Raw genomic sequence first — 21,718 nt, 5'->3', positions numbered from 1 at the left:
GAACAGCAGAAGGGGAAAAGAGGTGGGGGAATGGCGGGAAGGAGGGCGCCACTCCCGCCAAAAAGCGGCGCTCTGGTTCTGGGCCTCGCTTAGGATTTGGGCCTTGTTGTCTTCGTCCTATTTTCTAACTAAAGCAATGTTTTCATGCATTCTCGGTCCAGCCCATCAACACCTCAGCGTGAAATACGCGATTTGACCAGCCCTGGAACTGGGACTCTCTCTGTGAAACGGTCTATCGACTTGCCGTGGAAGCAGTGACAGGATATGCTTATCTTAGTGCAGTCCACGTCTATTTTGACATCTATAGCAAAAGATGCTGTATTCCCAAATTTGGTCATCATCTGACTTTTCTTTGAAATGGGCATGGATTAATCGGCCTGGAAGCCGCCGTGTGTAATCTGGAGAGCCGTGCAAGCTTCACCTAGACACCTACTCATCCATCGTAAGTCATGACCTGTCTGTTTCTGGCCTGCTGACAATCTCGCACTGCCATCTTCCCAATATAATCCATGGATATACAGACAGCACGACAAATCAAACTGAAGGACAAAATGGCATCCATGAAGCTGCTCTCCCTCACCTGCATCCTCCTCCTCTCCGGTATGCTCATGTCACATTTGTTAGCCAACCTAATCTATCAGGCATGGATCCGTCCGAGTTTCCGAGATTTTTCTTTCTTTGCATCCCTTACAAATTCATGGCTCGTTGCTCTTGGGATAATGCATCATTCTTGATTGAGCTTCATTTCTGGCAGGGCTTGTCGTGTTCGGCGAGATCGGAGGGGTGGCGGCGGCGGCGGAGCCGTGCCCGGTGGTGTGCATCCAGGGCGGGTACATCACCTGCGACAACTACCCCTACCAGAAGCTGGACGGCTGCGACTGCGAGTGCGCGCCCAAGGACGGAATCAACTGCGTGCTCCACCACCTGGTCACCGGCGACACGTTCAAATGCCCAGCGCAGGCGTAGGCTTTGGCTGGAGCCTCGCAGGGGTGATACAAGCTCACCCTTGCTGCTCGTGGTTTCGCTGGTTTGTACAAGGCATCGTGATCATCTGAATAATATTGTCGCTTGTTGTTGGTGAAGTATGTTTGGTAAAAAAATTGATGATAGTGAAGTACTCCATGACAGCCATGCGCTTATCTCCTCCGAGTCTGACGCTGTAGTGGTGTCATTGTTAGGATTAGTTCCGTATCAAAAATTGATGATGGTTAGCATAACATACAGGTGGGGGGCAACCCTCACCCAACACGCTAGCCTTTTTGCGGTTGCATACAGTAGTGAGTAGTCTCCAGGTTGCTAGATTTTGCTTTGCGTGGCAACCGTTCTCATGCCTTTCACCTAGTCTTGAAATGGAGCTGTAGCAACCTGGTATTCTCTGCATCTTTTTTTCACCTCAGCTTGATGGGGAGTAGTTTGTTACTAGCTCGCATTGCGTTGAATTCCATCCCTATGTGAGGCACGGGAAGACTCGCTACGTTCCCCGGATCTGCATACGTTTATAAACAATGCTGTTAAACCATCAGAAAGCAAGGCCAGTCACCAGTTACCGTGGCTGAACAAGCATCGTGATGTCTGGAAATCTTGATGCGCTCTTGATTCAGGTGCATCATCATGCATGCGTGTGATTGGGCGTTTGATCGATCACGTTCTTCACCTAGCTAGGCCAGCAAACCAGGCAGTAACATAGTGGCAGATCCTTCAGAGATATGATCTGACCGTCCGCCGGCAGCAATTTTGCATGGATACCCACTGTGCAAGCGCTTCAAACTGGTAACTGATAATCAGGAATGAAGTTTGATAAATATCATTCAGAATGACTCCTCACCGGCCTCTTGTATACAACTCTGTAACCTTGCCGGTAAACAAAATTGCACAGCTTGGGGCCTATTGTCAGTACGAGCGTACTTATTTCTTTGATTGCCTTTTGAATAAAAAGAAAATACATGTGGTTGAGTCCTTTGAACACCATGGGATTCATGCAAGATAGGCTCCAGCCAAAACAATGGTAAACTACAGTGGAAACCTGCTGATATACTCATACCTTGGATCTCTGCTTCTGTGTATATGGAGTGTACCATTTTGTCAGCCACCTTCCCCTGCCTGCTGATGAGAAGCACAAGATGTATCTGACATCAAGGCAACATTGTTATGTTTTTCTACACGAACTTCTCTTCTCTTCAGCATGAAACAGACAGCAAAACAAGGAAATTAAGCAGACAGACAGACACACTCGAGATCTGCCTCCTGAGCTCACGATGAGCACAATTTCCCAGGTTCAGCCCTGATCAAGTTCTGAAAACAGTGTGATTTCCCAGTCGTATGGGGCCAGTTTCCTACTCTCCAGTTCGCAAAAGCAGGCACAGGCCCGGATCAAGCTTCCATGGCCGCCAGGCGTCGCGAGCTCGAGCAGAGAAGAGCTCCAACCGGATGCGGCCATGGCCTCCATGAAGGTCTCCTTCGCCTTCATCCTCCTCCTCTCCGGTAAGCTGGCTAGCTGCAAATCAAGCACGGAATCGAGCAACCATAAGGTTCTTGGTTCTTGCTCGGCTAATCGATCAATACGCTGCAGGGCTCTTGGTGCTGAGCGAGATGGGCAGCGCGGAGGCGGCGTGCCCGGTTCGGTGCATCCAGGGCTCCTACATCACCTGCGGCAACTACCCGTCGAAGCAGCTGGGCGGGTGCGACTGCCAGTGCGCGCCCAAGGACGGCAAGAACTGCAGGCTCCACTTCCTCAGCACCGGTGGGACGTTCGACTGCCCAAAGCACTAGGCCTCTGAGTGAAGGGGTGATCCGATAAAATAAGGCATGCAGTTTCATGCCCGTTGTGGCCGTTGGTGTAATGTCTTTGTGAGATCGTGAGTTATTAGTTCAACCGATCAAATAATAATGTTGCTGGATAATGGATCATTACCTGCTCGGTAACTGATCAGTGTGTATGTATGGCTTGATGTCGTTGGAAAATGTATCGTCTGCTTCTCTTCAGGGTCAGTTGTGAATTTGTGATGCCACGCTCTCCAGATGCTCGTGCTTGTTTTGGTCGATTTCACTGAACTACAAGTTGATGGCTGGTTAACTGACTTCTAAAATAATAATATATATATATATAAATAATTACCATGATTGAAATATTTTTTATAGCGGAATTATTCAGGGCTCATTTGGCAGGACTGCGGTTGTGGCTGAAACGGCTGCGGCTGTGGCTTCTTCGATGAAGTAGCTTTTCTTTAGCTTCGGCTTGTCTGGATGGAAAAATATTTGGCAAAACAGCTTCTCGTAGTTGTGTAACAAGTATAAAAACGATGAAATATCTATAATGCTCTTATTCTTTTTATTTTTATTTTTAAATTTTCTCTTTTCTTCCAATTTTTTCTCTTCTCTTTATTTCCCCTTCTCTTCCTTTTCTTTTTTTTTCTTTTTCCCTTTCTCCTTTCCTCTTCTTTTTTTTTCTTTTTCCCTTTCTCCTTTCCTCTTCTCTTCCTATTCTTTCCCCTTCCCTTCCCTTCCTCTCTCTTTCTTATCCATTCACCTGTGGCCCATCGCCCTCCAGCTCCGCCTCTGCTCCTGCCACCGTCGCCCTCCAGGCCCATGCCGCCGCCGTCACCCATGCCCCGTCGCCCTCCAGCTCCACCCCGCCACCGCCGGCCGCCTCTCCTCTCCACCCCCGCCTCCCTACGACATGGTCAAGCTTGGAACTTTATCCTCGCAGATGGGGTGGAGCCGCAGGGAGCCGCATTTTTAGGCTCCGGCTTCGTCCATCGGCACCAGACAGCGGGAAATCCGGAGCTTCTTCGGCGGAGCTATTTTTGCTCGGTCCCTTTGGCAAAGCTTCGGGACCTTATTTTGCAGGCACTTTTGGTAAATATCGACGAAACTTTGCCGCATTTCTGAACCCTGCATTTGCTCCAATGAGCCAAAACAGTGACACGTTGTTCACCAAAATTCATTCAGTGTGAACTCAAGCACCAGTTTGGTTGGCCTGCTGATAATAAGCGGGTTCATATTTCCTTATATATGCATTTCCCCCGGTTTTGTGCATTCACCTATGATAAATTGTGTTCTGCGATGTAATAATTGATCTGCTAGTTACTCCTTCGATTTCTTTTACAACAGTTTACATTTTGCTGAAGATAAACTCGAATGTCCAAAATTCCGTTCGATCTTGTTGGATAAGATCTAACAATTTTTTCCCCTTGAAATGATGCAAATTTCGATCTGAACTTGGGATAAAGTGCCGATTTTTTTCTCGAACGTGAATACGATACTTTAAAATTCTCTGCATGACCTAGGTCCTGATCACACCCCAATGCAGCCTAAATATCGAACTAGAGTTGGATTAGAAGAATGAAAATTTTAAGAAATAAACCCTAAAAATCACTCCATTCATGAAAGAAAAGCTAGAACGAAAAGATACAAATCCAGAGCTTTTCCTAAAATCAGCATTCTCTAACACTAAATGCAGGGGGCAAGCCCCACACCTCCCACCCCATCTAATAAATTTCCATCTCTATTTATCACCATGGAATGAATAAACAAACAACTATATTGGATTGGATTCGAAGCAAATTTGTAAGTACATGGCTAGGATGCCGCCCACTTCGCCTCCCTTTTGGCTTTTAGAAATTTTTGGTAGCCAACAACCAAATCAAGCAAGAATTTGTAAAATTGAATTAGACGACATGCATTAAGCTTTTTATGTATCATGGCTCAATGGATAAGGCTCTAATCAAGCAAGAGCTTCTGATTAAACATGTATTTTCAGCCATTGCATTGAATTCTTATACCACGGTCGTATTAATTTGAATTCCTTCATCTTGTTGGACAAGCAATGAGGCACGAAGAGGTTGTTGTCTTCTCGTGATCTACTACAAATAATAGTCAAATGTGCTCGGGGCATTGGTTCACGTTTCATCTTAGCTTTCATGTTAATTTACCTATAAAAGGTTAAGCTGATAAGAGAAGACGGTAAAACATCATTCCAAAACTTCTCATTAAAAAAACAGCATCATTACAAACCAATCGTGCATGCAAAGAAGTCAACGCCTCTAACAGCATACCTTTCTCTGATTCTCTCGATATCTAGTGTGGAATCCACGACTTGACCAGCCTGAAAACTCTGAATGATCCATGTGTCTGCAGCGGAAACAATGGCAGGATATGCTACTTTAATGAAGTCCCCGGCCGCGTTGCGATCGCATTGTGCTACTGTAGCTTCCAGCTTCCACTGTACAGAGCCGTCGATCTCTGTCAGGGTGCTGTGGCAGCACACACCGCGAGCTAAGCCAACTGAAGAAGATGGCCTCCATGAAGCTCTCCTTTGCTTTCATCCTCCTCCTTTCCGGTACGCCGCCGGCCGGCATCTCCGATCCTGTGCATGATTTGTAACCGTGTTGCCCATCTAATGCATCATATGCTTGTGCACTCTGCAGGGCTCGTCGTGTTCGGCGAGGCCGATGGGAAGAAGACGGGGGCGGCGTGCGGGGTGCAGTGCTTCCAGGGCGGGTACATCACCTGCGACAACTACCCCTCCCAGGAGCTGGACATCTGCGACTGCCAGTGCGCGCCCAAGAACGGCAAGAACTGCAAGCTCCACCTCCTGAGCAGCGGCGACACCTTCGACTGCCCGGCGCATGGGGCGTAGCTATACGCCCTGGACGGCCAGGAGAGCAGCCCATATCCTGTGGATTTTTGGGGGTGTCTGGTAGGAACGGTGATGGAATAATGTTGCTGAATAATGAAGTAGCAGTATGCTATGCCTCGCTTGACTATTTCCGTTCCTTGAGCTGGCTTTGTCGTAGTTTCTCTTTTTTTCTTCTGTACCTCTTAGTTTTTTTTAGTTGCATCGACGCAAGATCTCAGTCCTGGGATGTGAATGATGTCACGCGTGATATAAAGTTTTGGTCTGCAGAAGTTTGATCGGCGCGCGATCGGGGTTCAGTCTCAGATTTGTAATCCAGGCCACTGGCCAGACCGTTACTAATACTCCATACTATGTTTCACTAGATTCGGTGTGAACTCGAGGACTTGACCAATCCAAGTGTGGTCTAGCTGTTCTATACTGATTTGCAGCGAAGCAGTGGCTTATGTTAAAAGCTATCCGATCTCTGTTAGGCCTTGTTTAGTTGGCTAAATTGGGAGGTACCAAATTACTGTGCTGGCACTGTAGCACACTGTAGCATTTCGTTTGTATTTGTGAATTATTGTCCAAACATTAACTAATTAGGCTCAAAAGATTTGTCTCGCAAAGTACAACAAAACTGTGCAATTAGTTTTTAATTCCATCTACATTTAGTACTCCATGCATGTACCGTAAGTTTGATGTGATGATAATCTTCTTTTTGCATAGTGCCAAAATTGGGAGTTGGGGGGTGAAGTAAACAAGGGCTTAGATCCGCTCCCGCTGACCGGAACTTCAGAATGCACCGCATGCTGACGCCAAGCCTGACAACACCAAAAGAACGGCGTGGTTACGGGTGGCACAGGCGGCCAGGTGAGGCATGGGGGATGCGTGGCCGAAGGTACGAAGCCACGGAGGCGACAAAGGAGAGGCGTGGAGAGCCGGTGCGTCACGGGGGAGGGAGGCGGCTAGACTTCAACCAATTTGTAGTATTGATCAGTGTGTTAAACATTATACCTTTAGTTGATTAGTACCATTACTATTTTCTCATGCAAAGTGATTGCAGAAAGCAGACTCATTCTTTTCTACTTCGCCGCAGGTTGACTACAGTTTTTTCTTCAATATGAACTACTGCGACATAGCAACGCCAACCAGAGCGTGGCCAATTAGATGTATCTTTGTACTTCTCATCCCATGTCAAAAATTAGGTATCAGCTTTTCCCCTCATCTTTCATTGCGTTGCAAACAATTAAATATTACTATTTATTATATGATTTCTGAATTCTTGTTCTGAAAATTTTAGGTTTTGTAAAGCAGAGAAAGGCTGTTGCCTCTTGTCCGTCCTCTGTTCTGAAAATATTAGGTTTGGTAAAACAGTGCAGATTATTGTCTCTTATTCGTCCTCTGATTGCTACTCAACCGAGCCTGATAGGTTAGCTTGAGTTTATAATTATCCCTCTGTTGGATAATTATCGTACGTGTCAGTTTTTATAAATTTACGCTATTATCTCAACAGTCTCAAACTTGCAAGTGCTGACTTCTTCGTCTACTTAGTACGTAAAAAAATGTACTTGGTTTGTATGCCAAGTGAAATTGACTCTTGTGAATTTGTTTTGTTCAATTGAAGCTTAAATTCTTTTTGTGACAATGGCACAATACTTTTTCGTGGCTATGCCACCATATTCTCGGGATATAGTTTGCCAAAATGTTGTTGCAATATTAAATTATACTAGTCCATCAACCCGTGCTCCCGCACGGGCTAATATTTTTAGAAGCTATTGTATTTGAAAATTATTTAGAAATTAAACTCCTAGCTAATAATCAAAATTGATTACCTACTACTCTCTTATTTTTTTCAATACGTCAACATAATACTTATATAGATATGTACCTATCTTTGTCCAATTGTGATTGATTTTTAATTAATAATTACTCTATGCACTTTTTCATCCATATTCATACTTTTTCCATTTTGTATCGCACCTCCAATCCTCCATACATTATGTTTAGCATACAAATCAATATTTTTCATCGATTCCTGACGTACATGCATAAATGGTCTAAATGGTGACACTCATCATGTGTATATACTTTAACTTAGTATTTTTATATTAATAATGACATAAATAGGTAATTTAGAATCATATATTAGTTTATTTTTGACATTTATCCATGATGCACATGAAGATAATTAGATTAAGATTTAGATGTTTATTTTAGGTTATTTTTAATAACAACTTACGTGGGTAATATAGATAAAATTTTAGAATGACTTTTTAAGTTATACTTTATAATGATATGTATTAGTAAATTCGATGAAGATTATGGGATTACTTTAGATTATTTTTTATAATAGCTGAGCTCGGTAATTTGTTTAGAGCTCATTTTTGAATATTTTCACAATGATAGTGGTGGGTAACTTTTTAGAAAATATAATAGATTAATGGCTATGATTATTAGAGTTTATAGGATTGGTGTTTGATATTTTTGATTTTTATGAGAATTTGTCTCTTTTTTTTCTAGCTTGTCTCATGGGAACTAATGTGGAGTCTCCAATGAAAAAAATGGGACTACATTGCTCAAAAATATTACCATAAGCTACCTCTCGTTTGTTAAATATTCAAACACAATAGATATATACTTATTATCTTCATCTAATTGTCATAGATTTTAGTTAGTAATTACTCTATAATATTTTCATCCACATTTATAATCTTTAACTTTTCACTTTGCATCGCAGGTATGCGTTTGAATTTGTTTAATGAACCCTAAGTTTGTGATACAATTTTAACATAGAAATCTATATTCTCATCACTTCCTCTATATCTTTATAAATGGTGACACATCATGTGTATAGACCTTAATTATTATATCATATACCAATAGTGCAAGATATAGACGATTTAGAATCATATATTGTTGTATATTTTAATTAAGGTTATTTGATTCAAACGTAGGGTTATCATGTTATTTTTAATGATGGCATGTGTGGGTAATATAGATGCAAATTTAACAGGTTACTTTAAGTTTAATAGCGGTGGGCAATTTGGTTGCAAATTAGGAGGTTATTTTAAATATTGTTTATAATGACATAAGTGAGTAATTTTGATGAAGATTAGGGGGTTATTTTAGTTTATTTTATATAATGGCAGAGGTAGGTAATTTATATATAGATTTAGGGGGTTACTTTAGGTTATTTTCATAATGGCATAGGTGGGTAATTTTTTAGAAAACATAATAGATTTAATGGCTATGATGATTTGAATCTATAGATCAATGGTCGGATGTTTTGGTTTTTTTGAGAATTTCTAGGATTTCTCTCTTTTTCTAGAGTGTCCACCTAGGAATCCTAGGTGGCTTCACCTGGAGGCTTCAAAAGCAGCCTCCAATTAGTAACAGTAAGATGTTCTTGTTGTCTCGTATTCATTTTTCTATTTGTATAAAATATGGTATAAAATCGTATCCACTTTTACTATTTTGTATAAGACATGGTACAAAATCGTGCAATTCTACGCGCGCGCGCCAATCACTAGTCAGGCAGGAAATGGCACACGGCCACCGCTGGCTTCGCCTATCCCGACGCGCGAGCTCGCGTCAGACCCTCGTGGGCCGGTGCGGCGCGTACGGCGGGTCAGAGGAAGCGGCGTATCCGGACAGTTTCGCCGAAGCCACAGCACGGCGGCCGACGACGACGACGATGATGAGTGGCAGCTCGTGATCTGCATCTCCTTTTCGTATATATATGCACTCGCGTACACGCCCGGGCCGTGCACCGTGCTCCTGCCAACCGAACCGATCGACATGGCTGCAGCTGTCTCCATGAAGCTCTCGCTCGCCTTCGTCCTCCTCCTCTCCGGTACGCACGCACGCTCGCATCGATCGACCCCCAGTCCTGCAAAGTGATCGTCCATAACCATAACGAAGTGGTGTTCTGAGTTCTGACTCGTGTGAATCTCAATCGATTCTTCTTCTTCTTCAGGGCTCGTCGTGTTCGGCGAGCAGGTTGCTGCGGCCAGGAAGAGCAGGGTGGACTGCTCGCTGGTCCGGTGCATCCAGGGCGGGTACATCACCTGCGACAACTACCCTTACCAGAAGCTGGAGGGCTGCATCTGCGACTGCGCGCCCAGGAACGGCAAGAACTGCAAGCTCCACCTCCAGTCCGGCTCCACCCAAGATTGCGGCAAGGAGGAATGATAGCTATGCAGCCGAGCTATGCGCTCGCCATGCATGCGCATGCCTCCATGTAATAAGTTTCATGCTTAGAGTGTCTGGCTAGAATAAGTTGCTGACTTGCTGTCCAATAAGATGTACTGAAACGAGGCTGCGGCCCCTCTGCGCCTGCTGGCTGTCGATCTGCGTGTCTTGTATCTACGTACGTCGGAGTTGTTGCATTTCAGCGAAAAGTTGAACAAGAACAGACGCATCTTGCTTAGAATATGCATGGCCCTTGGCCTCTTGTGGTGCGTGCGGTGTTCACTGTTCAGTGTTCTGAACTTGTGTGGTTAAAATGCTCCATTCTTCGAGCAAATTTTATGACAACTAAGCTATGGAGCATGTGAGGCTTAAGGCATAGAGGATGAGTCACGTTGCTAAAGCATAATTAGTGATTTATTGGGTGTTTTTACCATATTGGCCTAGCTCATAGATTCTCAGGAAAGAATGTACTGGTGATACGTCGTTATCTCTAGTCATATAGTTGTGGTTTGGTCACATTAACTTTTTATAGTTGTTCTCAACCTAACTTGCAAGAAGACAGTGACGCGTCAGGTATGTTACTTGACAGATCCGTCGTCACTTGTCTTTCTTGACTCGCTCGATCTGAGCAAAGGTACCGTATAATGGCATTGCGCTGCTTTTTTCTGGAATGGAATACCGTGTATAATTCCCGTTTTTCTATGTTTCTGAATGGTGATATACATAAAAAAACTGCCTTGAATTTGTCGATTATTTTCCTGTAAAAAATACATAAGGCCGCATAAACTTTTTAGAGTTACCATCTCTGTGCGATCGAAGCGAGATGAACGCTTACGAGACAAGCATGTGCAAGAGCACTATATATGCTACGTACAGATCGCTGGACCTTCTTTCCTAAGCATGCTACAAGAAATTAGTGCATAATTTGTACGGTCTCCTTGTGCATGTAGCCATTTTATTTATTTAGAGTCTGTTGCACGCCATGGGTCCGGCATATCGGTGAACAGAACGTACTACTCCAAGAAACAAACAAGAGTGGTGATTTTTGACTTGACCATCTTGGATTCAGAGAGCACTCTTGATTCTTGAACGGTGGATCACTGTTTAGTGCTGACCAACAAAGTCAAAAGGAGAAGTCAGCAAGGACACACGGATACACGCAAGGTAAAGTCAAAGCTAGATTTTGGTGACTTAAACAAGTGTCCATACCCCACCTTCACATGACGCAAATAACACAGCTACAGTTATATTTTCCTTTTTTTTTTTGCGAGGACAAAAACTCTGGATCTTGACCAAAGCTGCCTATAAACGTATACTCTGGCGGAGAGACTAGACGTGAACAGAAGCAACAGAACATGCCCACCATCAAAGCTTGCTCTTCCAGTGACTTTCCTGCTGTGTGGTAGCTGGCTTCTTCTTCATCCCAACTCATCTCGTTCGTCGCTCTCCGTCATGAATGGCATTCTTTCCTGAATAATGCAGGTCTCATGGTGATCGGCTGCTCCATCCAGAGCGCGGAGGCTAAGCCGGGGAGGGTTTGCGCCATGTACTGCCTGAACGGAACGTACATGACGTGCCCGCCCAAGGATCCCGAGAAGCTGCCGCCTGCGTGCAACTGCTGCCTCGCCAAGAAGAGAGGCTGCACCATCTACCTGAGCGACGGGGGAGCGGTCAGTGGAGAAATGCCCATGGAGAGCCTGATCATGAAATCCAAGTCGAAAAATGAGATAGATTCTTGCTGTCTAGCCCGTACTGCATGAAGAGCTCTCTCTCTCTCTCTTTACTATAAGGACATGAAGAACATTTTCAGTTGTACTGTATGGGGAGACTTTTGCAAGAATAAATGTATCACTGGGGAAAGGTGCCAAAATTTTCACCGCACGGAGGAATTTACAGTAAGCAGGCAGAGGCGCAGAGCAAAGGAAAATACAACTCTGGACTGTTCAAATAAAAATTACAGATAATCTGAGGCGAAGTACATTAATTCTATATTATGGCAATACATTACCAAAGGCATGAGACAGCGTCAGTTTATAGCAGTGGTATCTTTCGCACGCACACAAGCAGCGTCAGAGCTTATGACGCCCAGGTGCGCACCAACAGGGGTCCAAACTGTGGAACCGGATATTAGCAGCGTAAACAAAAAAAAAAGTTATTTTCCTCTACAAAATGCAAGTTCCTTGAAACAAAATTCTCCGTTGATCATGTTAGCCACAAGCCCACCACCTCTACTGCTGCACATTTGTCATCTGAGACTTTGAGAGCTAAATGAATGAGATACAGAGTCAGCCCTGAAGGGGAAACAATGGGGGTATCGCCATAAAAGTGTTAGAACAAGCTCAGTATTATTTTCTTCTTTTCTATGTTTCTCTTGCATTCAGTGAATCACTACTCACTATGTCTTCTCCTTGGCTGCTTTGAATAGTCTGATTACATTTTCGTACACCACAAACGTGAGCGAAGCTGCTGGAAGGTTTTTCAGTAGGTTGGATGTGATGCCTCTGTAAAATCCACGGACACCTTCATACCTGTGACAGGGATAATTATCCAGAGAGCAAATCAGAACACCAATCCCTTAATTAGGACATAGGTTTTTATTCAGAAGAATTACAGAACCATCCAAGAATAAGGTTAGATTCAGAAACTAAAGGCACTCTGTCCAAAAATGGCATACTCTGCGTAACTAATAAACAGGGACATTCAAGATTCAAGTATTAGGTGCAGACGTGGACAAACTATGAACAGTGTAATTCCCTGTTGCTCTTTACAGCCACTTTAGACTTCTCTATACTCTTCCCTAAATATGATTCATGTTTTTCGATATGGTAATTACTGAAGAGTGACAAGTCTAAAACAGCTTCTATTTCCAATCAGACGGTAATATGTAGGCGGGAACTCCAGCAAGCACATCTACTACAGAGTAAACGCATCAAGTTCCAACACAATAAAAGGCATACTGCATAAGGTATGAAAAGTCTGATCCATGTTCAGGATTAGACTGTGATATGGACATATGGTAATATTGTTCTGAGCATTCTGTAATTTTAGATTCAACAACAATAATAGAAGGAGGTGTTACTTTGCAGTTTCCTTCACAACATGCCAGCTATTCGAGTACTTCGGAGTACCATCACTGCCAGGCCGTTGCTGGAAATAACACATCAGAAATTCAGAGTTATATTTGTTGAAAAGTCAGGAAAGAAATAAAAAAGGTATGCCAATGAAAACTTTCAAATCTGATACCTGCAAGCGGGCTCGGATGACCTGAAATTTAGGAAAGCCTTATTTATCAGTAAGACTGTAAGAGGGCGGATTAACTTATGGGATTAATGAGGATAAGTATGAGTCACAAAATTTACCTGATAAGGATAGGTAAGTAATATAGCAGCTAATTTTGAACCAGCTCCAAGTGCCGCGAAGTCAATAGAATTCTGTTAAGAGTGAAGATAAAGGCATATCAGGCTAGCAAAATCCTGAAGTATTTATGTAGGGACATAAATGTCTAGCAATCAAATGTTAAAAAAGAAATTGTACAGTAAGATACAGTGTAAAATCTATATATGGAATTTTTAATCTTCACAGATAAATATGGTAGCTAATAAATTGCTTGATATGTCTAAATGAGTGAAAATGGCATGGAAAGAATGGCATAAATAGCATCGACATCTAGTTTAAACAAAAAAAAATATTAAAGGACAGATTTACTTATCCATTGAAACTGAAGTTTATTGAAGTATTGAACCATGTTAAACGAGAGATCGGTTAATACCAATGATTCCTCGCCTCCTCTATTGTCTGTCCTTGTTTGTGTACCTTTGATATATATCATAGCTTTGCGTAGTTCCTCGTAGGCCGTAAACTGTATCGCACCATGGGTGACCTTTCATGCATGACAGAATAAAGAAACATCATGACATTGATTAGGTTTATTGGCAATCCATGTCCATAAAACAGAAAAGGAACAAGTAAGCATTCTAAAGATTCTTTGACATATGTGTACTGTCACAGAAAAACTAAAACTTTACAGAACGAATTCCTAAAGCGCCAATAGAGGGATTAGAAGTAGAAATCTAACAATGGTCATACCGAACAAAGGAGATAACATTTATATCAACTTATTCGATTTCCATAACCAGAACTAAGGATGGTCTCCATACTTCATAACAAGGTCATGTTTCAAAACACGACAGTAATGAGGGAAACAAACAGTTATTCATGGTACAATAATACGAAGTTACAAACACTGACCATCCAGTTGAGGATTCATAGGAGGATCTTATCTCGAGCACACAGCCATAAATTTGACAGATCACTTAAAAAACTTTGAGCCTAAAATCTCAAGATTCAAGTGATAATTGTGAATTAAGTGCTAACTCTTGGAAACATAATTTCATACCCTTGGAGCACACAGCTAAGAAATGCTTGAAAGAATAGAAATTTCAAGAACGTAAAATGCTACAGCACTCCAGTACCTAGAAATTATGATAATAGTTGTTTTACAAAGAAATGCAGCGTAAACTCAGCTAGCAGCAGATAAACTAGAATTACATACCAGCAAAAGCCCTGGACCAATTCCTCTATAAAGTGCAAGAAATCCCTCCTCTTTTAGAATAGTTCTCAAAGCATCTGGCTTTACACAAAAAAGTTACCAATGTATAAAATCAAATATAGACAAAAGGAAGTATGAACAATAAGTAAGAGCAAAAATATTTAATAGGAAGATGCATCTATTGCGTTGCCGCAGCTGATATGCAATGGCAGTTAGAATGCATTAGTGTAGCATTAATAGTCCCAGCGATACAGCAGCAGTGGGCAAGACAGGACTTAGGAAGGAAGAATCTTACATATAAGGATATTTATTTTACCTTAATATTTAGTTGTTTCCCTAGGCCATGAATTATTTTACCTTATCTATCAGGTTATTATTTAGATTGATTACATAAATGAAAATTGTTAGGAGAATATTTCTGTATAAGGAGGCCTACTCAAATCACCAACATCAAGCATAACCCCCACGATAAACCCTACGCTGCAATTCCAATCAACCCCCCAACACATGGATTATACTTCAGATGGATATTTCACTGAATTAGAACAGCCCTTTCGTTTATTTAAACCCATGTAAATAGGCCTAGCTTCTAGAATCTGGCACATCTGAAAATGAGAACATGCTACTCACTTGTTGAGTACAAAGTTACACCAGTATAATGTGCTTTTGCAAATTTCTATACTAGGCTTAAACACATATAAAACAATTAAGCACTTACACAGCATAAACATAAGTATTTAATGAGTTAAAGGAAGTGCATATTACCAGAAAACCCAGAATATACTGAAGCGTGATGTTTAGGTGTCTGTAGTTGCAGTCTTGTTTTCACCAGCCATATGGGATTTGTAAACAAGGACACCTGTATAGTGTATAATAACAATAAAACTAGTGTCATGAATAAATGGCACTTTTAGATGATGAAACATAGGACAGGTGAATAAATAACACTAGAAATGTTAGTAGTCAGAAAAATCATTAAGGTAATGAATATTATAAAAGGCCCAGTTACATTTCGACAATTTAATAGTAACATTTGAATCTTAGATTGAACATATAATTTAAAAAAAGCATAAATCGATCTTCTTAGAAAAGGTAAAGTCAATGTACGAACCAAAGCACCTGCTTCTGCAGCTGAAATGAGATGTTCGACTGGGTGAAGCTGGCCATCCTTCCTCTCCAAGTACCTTTGTTTAGCTCTGTTGTAGCTGTTTACAAAAGTGCAATTGATGTCATTTGAAATGCAAATAAACATATTTGGAAGGAGCATTCAGATTGCTACAAACTTAGCATTCCAATTTGGTAACCTGCAACTTCGAACTTTCAAATAGGAAGTGAAATAAATCCTGAAATTAGATATTTACCTAAGCATACTTTAGTTTAGAGAAAAAACGCATTGAACACACCACAATTGTTCAAAGAAAAGGAAATAGTATAACTTACAAAAAGAAATATAGCCCCCAAGAAACAGTTGATCCAAGAACTGCAGGATAAAAGCCTGCATAAAGTCCCCTCAGACCCTACAAGCAGCCAATTAAACCAGAAATAGCTTATAGTGAATAAATCAGAAGTTTTGAACAACCAAATTTCTTTGGACATCAAATCTTACAACAAACATTTCAACAGCATCAAGGGACACAATCAATGGATATATGAAAAGCTGAGTTTCTAAGAACCAAACTTCTATTTTTGCGGGTCATTTCTCATGTGTATAATAGACAAGCTAATTACATGAAGTAGGTTGCATTTCATATTTAGTGTACACAGTTGTTGGTAAACCTGCCTAATATATTATCTAAAACATAACAACTCGCATTATTGCATTTGCTCACATGCAGAGCTACCTACAAGCATAAATAAGCACATGTCTGACAAATTACAACTCGTCTTTCAATCAAATTTGAGTGAAATTGTCAACTAAGAAGCAACTAGTTTAAGCAATTTCACCTCTGTACAGGAGGCCAGTGCTATTCCAACTTTTTGGGAAGCATCACATAAATAAATAAACCAAACATTTCTGTCAGGCAAAACTGGAAACTACGAGGGGCACTAACAAATCTCACGCATCCGTTGATCCGTCCAAAAAAAATGTGGTAGGACTTGATACCTCAGATCGTGCGATTGTGTACAGGGCGTTCCCGGTGTTCCTGTACGGCGGCACCTCGGACCAACCCCTCCCGCCGCTCACTGCACAACGATACGAGAGAGAACACGTTTACCGGTCGTCGATCCGCGTCTCCGAAGCCCTAGAGTCTATAGCCTGAGGGGAGGGGTTACCTTGAAAGCGGGTGCGGACGACGTCGAGCGGGTGGAGGGCCGCGACGGTGGTGAACCCGGCGGCCGCTCCAGCCGCGGCGTTCTCCCACGTCCACGCCTCCGCCGCCGCCAGCGAGGTACCCAGCGGCATCTCTGGCGAGAGGTGGCCTCTTCACTTGCGCCTCTCGCTTCGTGGCTTTGACTCGGGAGGGGAGACGCGGCCGCCGCCAGGATTGTTCAGGAAGTCGATGCCGCCGCGGCCGCCTCCGCGTGCGTGGGCGAACAGCAGAGCGTGCGCTGAACCGCTGACAACGTCACCGTTTTTTTCCTCTCCCCGGGCTCTTTGGGCTGTTTGGATGTGCCGGACAATTCTCACTTTCTCAGCCTGTTCCGCGGGAGGTATTATGGGCTGAGAAAGTGTTTTGAATTGGGCTGGCAATGCTGGCTAGGTCGGACCGGACCGCTGCCAACGCCCGCTTTAAGCCCATTTTCGAACACATGCAGTGGTGTTCTTTTTCTTCCTGAGCAGCCGGCATTTCGCCAGCGGCCAAAAGCGATACATCTTTTAGCAGTGTTGTCAACTCTATATTCTATTTAGCACGTAAAAACAAATAATTTACATATTTTGAGGAGACTTTAACGGAATGGTCTTGGTAATTCTAGAATTTGTTGGCTTGCGAATTAAATCAATGAGATCTCATAGTCATAGGCTCTGTCAATCAAATATCCCATAAAATATCCCATAGGCCCTAATTCGTTCATTAAAAGAAAAGATGCTCGTGTATATTTAACTTTTGACCAGCTCATCATTCGGTAAAGAAAACAAACCAATTCCGGGAGGTACAAGGGTCGATAGTTTAGTTGGGGTGTTACGCGATGCAGTTGTTGGGGATGTGCCGTCTATGTACGCGGGAGATTCCATGGATCCTTTTATGCTAGTGGCGTGCAACTGGTCATTTGTCTGTGATTGCTACATGTCGTGGCTCTCATTTTTTAGAGACCGCTCCAGTGATCCAGACCTCACGCAGCTGCACGAGCACGAGCACGGGCACGGGCACGGGAGTCAGCAGCTGCTTTCCCCGTGAATCCGTGATACACATGCTCCTGGTGAGTGGTGACGCACGTCATCGCTTTTTTTTGCATCCTCGGCCGCCGGCCGCCGAGCAGTGAAAGGGCCAGACGCAGGGGCACGGCAAGAAAGATCGCTTTGGGAGTTTGGGTGGCCAAACGCCCCCCAAAATCCCCCAAAATCTGCAGTCCACCCCGGCGACCCAGTAGTGCCTTGCGAGCACGCTTCCTCCGTCGTTTTACGTGGTCAAGGGCTCAAGGGCGCGTGCGCGAAACGAAGGCCATGCGCGACGACCCAAGTGCCGCCGAAAAGGGAGGGGGCACGTTTTTAGTCAACTCCACACCGCGGAAAAGCAGCACGAAAGCCACGCGAAAACACCACCCGGTCGCCAGCCCACACCCAACCTCCTTGCACCTTGGCCGAGCCTTTGCTAATCCAGCTATATAACCAAGCACGAATTCTTTCCCCTCTCCTCGTGCCCAACAAAGCACACGCACTGCTCCTCTCGCCCATCCGCGCCTTCTTCTTCCCTAGCCCTCACCGACGACGTGCGGCAGCAGAGCGACACCAGCCAGGGAAGACATCGAGATGTCTCGGTACGTGGAGATGCTGGACATGGGCGTGCGCATCGCGGCGAGGTTCCACTCCCACTGCCCGCAGACGGCGCGGATGTACTACAAGCCGCCGCAGACCCAGGCGGCGACGTCTTCGTCCTCGGCCGAGGACAACGCCAAGGCCAGGAGCTTCGGCCTCCACGCGGCGCCTGTCCTGCGGCCCTTCTCGGAGGCTATGGATGTCGGCGCCGGCGACCGTCCAGGCCATCAGCTTCACGACTTCGACACAGCGCAGGTCATCGTGTACGAGGTTATCTGAGGAAGGCTGGAGGTAGAGAGCAAGGTTTCCGCAAGTGCCGCGAGAGGTTTCTTGCGAGCTGAAGATTTTTGGAGGAGGGAAAAACAATTTGTAGATGTGTATAGTACTCTATTCTTTGATTTTGTAGTACGTGTCTGTGTGGGAAAATTCACTCAACACGGAAGAAAACATTCATTGAACAAGCATCGATGGGCACTATTCCTCTGGTTCCTTTTCGAAATCGACCGAATCCATTAGACGAAATCGGAACGGAAGTTCAGACTTCTGAGCGACGCTATGCTCAATCTGGTGCGGTGCGGTGCCAATGGACCAACCGACAAGGGATGGATTGCAAGTTTGGAAGTTGAAATGGGCTAACGATTTGAGTTTGGATGCTCTTTGGATGGCGGGACTGGTCCAACGAATCAATAACGGGGTTGGTGAACCTACAGTGCTAGACGACGAGAACAATTCGATGGATCATGAAGTTGGGAGCGTGTTTCGGGTGAACAAGTTGCAAGACTGGCAGATTCAGTACGCTTTTATATATGATGTATGTATTGATGTGCTTGATCAAGAATCCAAGATGGAGAATTGGAGATCAGCAGCAGTGGTATTGGAAATTTATGAAGTGCGTCAGGCGCAGTGGATCGAGGGAAAACCGGAAGAATAAGATAGTCCAATTCGGACATGTATTTTCCACAAGCCATTGCAGCCATTCATTTTCAAATCAAGGGGTGGATTGGATCATGGGTAGTTAAGAGGATCATGGGTAAGTGAGAAATCAACGTCGGATGGCACATCATATAAGTGAGATGGATGGTGTAGATAGTACATGTGGCCACATGTACATGTCGAGCTCAGAGAGGGAAATACAATGCCTCCAAACTCATTTACCGCTACAGTTCGTGGATCTTCTTTCTTTGTTAGGAAAAGTTCGTGTGCGCACAGGGATGGAGATCGCCTCTCTTTTTTCAGGGCTAAAGATGGGCACGAGCACGAGAAATTGTAAGTGTTGCTTTCCGCTCTTCCAGTGACACATGCTTGCAGCTAGCGACGGGGCAGGAAATCAAAGTAGCGCGCTCGTGCGATACGATCCGTTGATCATTTGATCTGAAATCTTTCGGCCAGCAACGCACGATAAAGCGACCGGCCGGCTCTGAGGAAACGCCCAGTACAGATCGAGTCCATCCACTGATCCTTCGCCATCACCACCGTGCCGAGAAAGCGCCACTTTACCCCGACGGTTCTCACGGAGAAAAATTTAAGCGACCCGTCATTCCATTTCCACTGACTCTTCGATATCTTTTTTGACATCCTCGGCCGCCGGCCGGCGAGAGGTGAAAGGGGCAAGGAAACGCACTCCGGAAAGGTCGCGCTCGGCTGGCGGCCACGAAACCTGCCGTCCACTCCGGTCTCCGGGCGTCAGCCGAGTGCGTTGCGACCACGCTTCCTCATCCATATTCTTACGTGGTCGTCCGGCGAGGACCGACGGGGTCAGAGAGCTAGCGCAGCAGGGCACGCACGGGAACGGAAGCCACCCGGCCCCAACCGCAACGCAAAAGGGCACGTTTTTAGTCAACTCCCCGCCGCGGAAACCCAAGCCCGCACGAAAGCCACGCGAAACAGGAAACGCCACCCGGTCGCGCTCCCAGCTCCTCTCGCGCCGCGCGCTTGCCGTGCCCGGGGGCCCAGGTATATAGCCCGGGGGCGAATCCTCCAAGCCCCGGACAGAGCACGACGCGAACCAGAACCACTGCTCCTCTCGCGCGTCCGCGCCTTCTCCTTGTGACCGACGCGCGGCCGGCGGCAGAGATCATCACATCGGAGTAGTCGAGAAGACACCAAGAAGATGTCTCGGTACGTGGAGATGCTGGACATGGGCGTGCGCGTCGCCGCGAGGTTCCACTCGCACTGCCCGCAGACGGCGCGCATGTACTACAAGCCGCCGCAGACCCAGGCGGCGACGTCGTCGTCGCCCTCGGCCGACGACGCCAAGGCCAAGAGCTCCGGTCTCCATGCGGCGCCCGTCCTGCGGCCCTTCGCGGCGGCCGCGGATTCTGGCGCCGGCGGCGGCAACCGGTCGGCGGGGTTCCAGTTTCACGACTTCGACACCGCGCAGGTCGTCGTGTACCAAGTTATCTGAGGAGAGATTCGCTGCGACAAGTTTTTTTCAATTTGTGCGCGATACATGTACTATGCTCCATTCTTTGATTTGTAGTCCTACTGCAAGCCAGTGTCGTCGAGAGCTTGGAATTGATCAAGCCTGAATAGGAAAAAAAACATTCCACTGACATCGTCGATGAGCATGCTTTCTTTTTGTTCATATTCGATTAAGATTAAAAGTGACGATATGGTCATGCCGGTGCTGTAGCTTGGAGGCGACCATGGACGGATTCGAACTATGGCAGTTGCAACGGCCAAAGGATTGGAGCTTGTGACTTGCTTGTAAGCTCTTTGGGATACGAAATGTATGCAGGGGCAGGACGGCAGGTACAACGAAGCTAGCGAGCCTAGATGGCGAGAAAATTAGATGGCTGCGCATGTTGGGAGGTATTTTGGGAGGACCAACTGCAAGGTTGACGGTTCGCAAACCTCGATCTCGATCATAAACGGTAGCAGGAACATTAATTGATGATGAAACATTCTGAATCGCGTTAGGTGAAGCAGACGGGAAAAAGGAAGAAGATGAAAGTTCAACATGGTTGTTCCGATCAAATAATAAGGATTTTTCAACGTTCATAATCGCACTATGGCAGGCAATACATCGCGTGCTCCCACTCAACTGCTACCAACCTTCTATGGGCTCCGTGACACCACTTCAATCGTCTGCACGACAGTGTGATGACATATCAACCTCGCTGTCTCAATAGTCAACCTATCAAGGTTTAATTTGGACACGTGAATAGCTATTTTTCAATCAATTGTACTCAAAGATAAATCTTAGGTACATTCTACTCCTCCGTCCCGAATTACAATTTGTTTTGATTTTTTTAGATACACAACTTTTACTACGTATCTAGATATAGCATATATCTAGATGCACAGCAAAGTCTATGAATCTAGAAAAATCAAAACAAATTGTGATTTGGGACGGAGGGAGTACCTTTAAGTTCATTTTATTGCTTCCTCCCGTATCAATTTTGACATTTTCCTCCCTCTCTTCACATTATTATCGCTTCTTAAG

The 21,718-nt window shown here is 44.6% G+C and overlaps 5 protein-coding genes across 5 annotated transcripts; 4 read left to right on the top strand and 1 right to left on the bottom strand.

Moving 5' to 3' along the window:
* Positions 1 to 372: 372 nt before the first annotated feature.
* LOC101773898 lies at positions 373 to 1,139 on the top strand. Its single transcript, XM_004981816.4, has 2 exons — positions 373 to 600; positions 755 to 1,139. The coding sequence occupies exons 1-2, from the start codon at positions 510 to 512 to the stop codon at positions 964 to 966; spliced, it is 303 nt and encodes a 100-aa protein (XP_004981873.1). The 5' UTR covers positions 373 to 509; the 3' UTR covers positions 967 to 1,139.
* An 8,154-nt stretch (positions 1,140 to 9,293) lies between these two features.
* LOC101773482 lies at positions 9,294 to 10,051 on the top strand. The gene is made up of 2 exons (XM_004981815.3): positions 9,294 to 9,470; positions 9,594 to 10,051. Exons 1-2 carry the CDS (start codon positions 9,416 to 9,418, stop codon positions 9,806 to 9,808), a joined length of 270 nt encoding a protein of 89 aa, XP_004981872.1. The 5' UTR covers positions 9,294 to 9,415; the 3' UTR covers positions 9,809 to 10,051.
* A 1,697-nt stretch (positions 10,052 to 11,748) lies between these two features.
* Positions 11,749 to 16,911, bottom strand: LOC101773076 (folate transporter 1, chloroplastic). Its single transcript, XM_022829627.1, has 11 exons — positions 16,632 to 16,911; positions 16,462 to 16,541; positions 15,798 to 15,874; positions 15,469 to 15,562; positions 15,123 to 15,216; positions 14,361 to 14,434; positions 13,578 to 13,688; positions 13,168 to 13,239; positions 13,052 to 13,072; positions 12,888 to 12,955; positions 11,749 to 12,336 (listed from the first exon to the last, which is right to left on the bottom strand). Exons 1-11 carry the CDS (start codon positions 16,759 to 16,761, stop codon positions 12,204 to 12,206), a joined length of 954 nt encoding a protein of 317 aa, XP_022685362.1. The 5' UTR covers positions 16,762 to 16,911; the 3' UTR covers positions 11,749 to 12,203.
* Positions 16,912 to 18,083: 1,172 nt separating this feature from the next.
* LOC101772265 lies at positions 18,084 to 20,892 on the top strand. The gene is made up of 2 exons (XM_004981812.3): positions 18,084 to 18,267; positions 20,384 to 20,892. The coding sequence occupies exon 2, from the start codon at positions 20,384 to 20,386 to the stop codon at positions 20,675 to 20,677; it is 294 nt and encodes a 97-aa protein (XP_004981869.1). The 5' UTR covers positions 18,084 to 18,267; the 3' UTR covers positions 20,678 to 20,892.
* LOC101772669 lies at positions 18,166 to 19,423 on the top strand. The gene has a single exon (XM_004981813.2). The coding sequence runs from the start codon at positions 18,268 to 18,270 to the stop codon at positions 18,550 to 18,552; it is 285 nt and encodes a 94-aa protein (XP_004981870.1). The 5' UTR covers positions 18,166 to 18,267; the 3' UTR covers positions 18,553 to 19,423.
* Positions 20,893 to 21,718: the final 826 nt, after the last annotated feature.

Source organism: Setaria italica, chromosome IX, assembly GCF_000263155.2.
Source record: "Setaria italica strain Yugu1 chromosome IX, Setaria_italica_v2.0, whole genome shotgun sequence".
In the NCBI taxonomy this organism is placed as follows: domain Eukaryota; kingdom Viridiplantae; phylum Streptophyta; class Magnoliopsida; order Poales; family Poaceae; genus Setaria; species Setaria italica.
This window is presented reverse-complemented; position numbering and strand designations above follow the sequence as displayed.

Bases quoted from the DNA above. Each gene is read 5' to 3' on its own strand.
- LOC101773898 (XM_004981816.4), top strand. From the start codon at position 510: ATGGATATACAGACAGCACGACAAATCAAACTGAAGGACAAAATGGCA. The intron at 601-754 runs GTATGCTCATGT...CATTTCTGGCAG, and splicing joins CTGCATCCTCCTCCTCTCCG to GGCTTGTCGTGTTCGGCGAG.
- LOC101773482 (XM_004981815.3), top strand. From the start codon at position 9,416: ATGGCTGCAGCTGTCTCCATGAAGCTCTCGCTCGCCTTCGTCCTCCTC. The intron at 9,471-9,593 runs GTACGCACGCAC...CTTCTTCTTCAG, and splicing joins CTTCGTCCTCCTCCTCTCCG to GGCTCGTCGTGTTCGGCGAG.
- LOC101773076 (XM_022829627.1), bottom strand. From the start codon at position 16,761: ATGCCGCTGGGTACCTCGCTGGCGGCGGCGGAGGCGTGGACGTGGGAG. The intron at 13,073-13,167 runs GTAAATTTTGTG...CCTAAATTTCAG, and splicing joins TACTTACCTATCCTTATCAG to GTCATCCGAGCCCGCTTGCA. The intron at 12,956-13,051 runs GTATCAGATTTG...TGTTATTTCCAG, and splicing joins TCATCCGAGCCCGCTTGCAG to CAACGGCCTGGCAGTGATGG.
- LOC101772669 (XM_004981813.2), top strand. From the start codon at position 18,268: ATGTCTCGGTACGTGGAGATGCTGGACATGGGCGTGCGCATCGCGGCG.
- LOC101772265 (XM_004981812.3), top strand. From the start codon at position 20,384: ATGTCTCGGTACGTGGAGATGCTGGACATGGGCGTGCGCGTCGCCGCG.